This window comes from Melanaphis sacchari, unplaced genomic scaffold (assembly GCF_002803265.2).
Source record: "Melanaphis sacchari strain LSU unplaced genomic scaffold, SCAv2.0 Contig118_pilon_pilon, whole genome shotgun sequence".
NCBI lineage: Eukaryota > Metazoa > Arthropoda > Insecta > Hemiptera > Aphididae > Melanaphis > Melanaphis sacchari.
This window is the reverse complement of record NW_020270462.1, coordinates 377578-381483: the sequence shown is the minus strand read 5'-3', so window position 1 is coordinate 381483 and position 3906 is coordinate 377578. Positions and strand designations below refer to the sequence as shown.

Sequence of the window (3906 nt, the reverse complement as noted above, 5' to 3'; positions counted from 1 at the left end):
TATTAATTTCAATAGGTTTTTGATTTTTTTTTTCCGTAATTTTTCCCATTCTATCGCGCATATGTTTTTTATTTGTTTTTTTGATGTCGGTGTAGGTTTGTATTTGTATTTTTGTTTGGTTTGATTGTGCAATTTGCTTGGCTGCTTTGTCCGCTGTTTTGTTTCCTTGTATGTTGGTATGTTCTGGTATCCATATTAGAACATTTTTTTTTTTGTGCGTTGATTGAATTTTCTAAGTTTGCTGTTACTTTGCTAGGATTAAATCGGTTTTGAAGGCTTGATAATATGCTTAGTGAGTTGGTGAGGATTAACCATTGTTGCTTGTCCTGATTTGATATATATTTAACTGCTTTTACGATAGCAGAGGCTTCGGCGGTATATATAGAGCAGTGATAGTTCATTTTAATTAAGTTATAATTGTTGATTATCGATGTGGTAACGTTATAGTTTTATAATGCATTGATATTGTACTAAACTTCGAATTTCAAAAACTCTGCAACAATTTTTTCTTTGTGAACTTTTATTCTTTAGTACTGTTAAATTAGTTTTATTATAATAAATTATTTCATATTAATTAATTAATATTTAAATATTTTAAACACATTTAAATTGACTCTTGTAAGTTATTTATATTATATATACTTAAATCAATTAATTATTAATATTTCAAATAAGTTTCCCAGTATGTAGACCCAAATATGATAGTAAGTTTGTAGTTAGGATAAGTTAATGTTAGTTTTCTCATATTTATGTGCACTTTACCTCGGTAAAACGATTATCAAAAGTTAGCAGATATATGATCGAATTAGGTGAGTAAATTAGTATGAATACTCACTTTATAAGGAAAAGATAAATACATGGGTATGCTTCGTTTCGTTAGTTCTGTATCTCAACAACCCTATTTGAATACTAATAAATAATTACGGTTAAAAACTTCAAATAATTTTGAGGTAGTAGTCTCTATGTTTAGGTGTGTTAAACCATATATACCTACGTATTAAGTATAAATTAATTTATTCGATTATATTCTGTATTTAAGTGTGTAGGTTAAATTAAAATATTTTCAATTTTAATAGATATTAAATTTTGAGACTTAAATTTAAATAATAGATGTATTAACTTAAAATAAATTTGAAATTTTTATAAACAAAAGTTGATTTATGTCATGGCTCATGATATAATATGTTTAGATACCTACTACCTACACAAAATTTATTTACTGTAATAACTAAAAAATATTTTCAGTGTTTATAATAATTAATAAAATATTAAATATTTACTAGAAGTGAACAATATATTAATATTATTTATTGTTTTTAAATCTCATTGTTTGTTTGACTAAATTCTAAGTATCCCCTGTAATAACTTTAAATGTTTATCGTTTGGATTTCTAACTGATGTTGATTATTTAAAAAAACTATGTCAAACTCATCGTCTTTTTCATTTTGAATCACATCCTTTGTACAATCTGTTAGTGAAGAGTTGTCTAACGATTTCATATGTTGATCAGTTAAAGAAATATTATCTTGTTTATTTTTTAGTGCCAAAGAACAATCATCATTATTGTCCTTCAATCTTTTCTGCAGAAAATTAAACAAAACAAATTATTTTATCAATATATATATATATATATATATATATATATATATATGTTTTAATAAATTGTGACTTGTACTTTCCAAGTTATTTCCCTATTGTAATATCATTTTTATTTCTTAAAAAGAACATTGGGCCCCACTGAGTCTATCGAGTCTCAAATGTTTATTATAAATTCTAACATATTGTATTCAATTTCAATAGCATGTTTTATATTATCGATGTAATATAGACGTTTGATCAGGTATGCAATACAAGCCTCCCTTTTAAAAATAATAATACTTTACTTCCTGTTTTTTCTTACTTCTTGAACTTCAAATCTTACCTCAATGATTTTCAATACAACATCAAATTAAATTCCTCTTTTCAACTACATATATCACTCGAGCCGATATTCGTCAAGTTGCAATTATAGCACCTCTTTTATTCAACATTTTTACAACTGATTAACTCACTTATTTCTATTATATTCTTACATATGCTGATGATTAAGCAATTCTCTTAGTTTATAAGAATCCAACAACCGTATTCAATCATTTTCAATCGAAATTTTTCTTATATTGAAATCTAGTGTCAAAATTGGAAAGTAAAACTTAACAAAAGCAAATCAAATAACGTCACTTTTTCTCTCAAACACAATAATTATCCCCGAGTTACATTTAACAAAATTTTGATTTTAATCCCACTAATTACTCGTACAAAGTACTTCGGTATTCGATTCAATAAAAATTTATCTAAGCACACTTTATACACAACATTAAACTTACCTAAACTAAATTTTCGTCTTTGTTAACTTGAATATTTAATTTTTTTTTTGTACTTGGCTATCTTTAAAACTCAAAATCAAAACTTGAACTCGACATGAAACTAAATCTGTATATAACTTTACGGAAACCAATTTATATTTACGACGTCCAAACTTAGAGATTCTCGTAAAAATGTAATAAATGTCTCAAATTGTCATAATTTATAAATATTTTTAGTAAATTTAATATTTTAATCGTATTTAATTGATTAGTTGTCATAAGTATTCACTGCTTACCAAATAACGATCTTTAATCTTCCTATTGACTTTTTTCTGTGGTTGATCAATAATTTGTATTTTCTAAAATAAGTGTATAATAGACCATTATAGTATATTAATAGAATATAAAAATTAAAATTAAATACATTTTAAAATAATAGATTAATTTATATTTATAATTAAATAACACTAATCAATAGCTTTTTTTAATAGCTACCTATAAGTTTATGATATTATCTTACTTCTTGTGATGATCCATCGAAGGAAATGTTAATGACTGTATAAGTTTTTTTTGCTTGCGATAAATTGTGATTTAAATTATCTGCCGTTTCCTTATTAAACTTAGTTGAATTTTTAGATAAATTATCTATTTCTTTATCATAACTGTAAGCTAAAAAATATACTGAAGAATAGAATTTCTACAATTTAAGTATTTCCAAATTATATACTAATACTGTAACTTGAGAAACCCACTAGATTATCTCATTACATAAGTTGTTATATATTATTATTTTATTACATTGTAGCTAATATTTGTTGAACAATATAGTATTATATTATTATAATTCAACTCACTATTATTATACTTAGGAGTATTTGATTTTCCGTGTATCCAAATAAGCCGATGATTTAATGATAATGAAGAACTTCTTTCTGTATTATTAATTTCAGTGTTTTTTCTAAATATTTTTATATTAAATTAACATTAATAGTTTTTATAAAATATTGCTGTATAATTAACTATAACTGTCTTTTAAGGATCTATTTTAACTATTTTAATGCAATAAATAATAATTATTCTTTATGAGGAAGTAGCCTCAAATAACCTATCAGCTTTGATTTTTGAGTTGTACTTACAGAATGTTAACATAATTATTCATTATGTATGCAACATATCTGTTTCAATTGAATTAAACTTTATTTTTTTTATTTTAATAATTATATTTATACGATTTATATAATCATAAATTGAATATTATATTATTTATGTTGTAATTAAAGCTGTTAAAGTTTTAAGATACGTTGTTTAATTATATTAGGAGTGATAAAAACTTGACTGGATAAAATCAAACCACTAATTTTCTAATGTAAATTTTTAGTATAATCTTGTTAAATAAAAAATATAATTCACTTAATTATTCAACTATTCAAGTTAATATATATATATTAAATATATTTAATATAAAACACAATATTATCCCTATATAGTACTTAAGTGTCTATGATTTTTAGTAATCAATGACCGTGACATAATTTAATAGACAGTTGCTTATTATTATAGTGTG

At 23.5% G+C, this 3906-nt stretch overlaps 1 protein-coding gene across 1 annotated transcript; it reads right to left on the bottom strand.

Annotated features, from left to right (window-relative positions):
- Window positions 1-1367: 1367 nt before the first annotated feature.
- Window positions 1368-3491, bottom strand: LOC112604051. The gene is made up of 4 exons (XM_025352917.1): window positions 3479-3491; window positions 2863-3011; window positions 2639-2701; window positions 1368-1580 (listed from the first exon to the last, which is right to left on the bottom strand). Exons 1-4 carry the CDS (start codon window positions 3489-3491, stop codon window positions 1368-1370), a joined length of 438 nt encoding a protein of 145 aa, XP_025208702.1.
- Window positions 3492-3906: the final 415 nt, after the last annotated feature.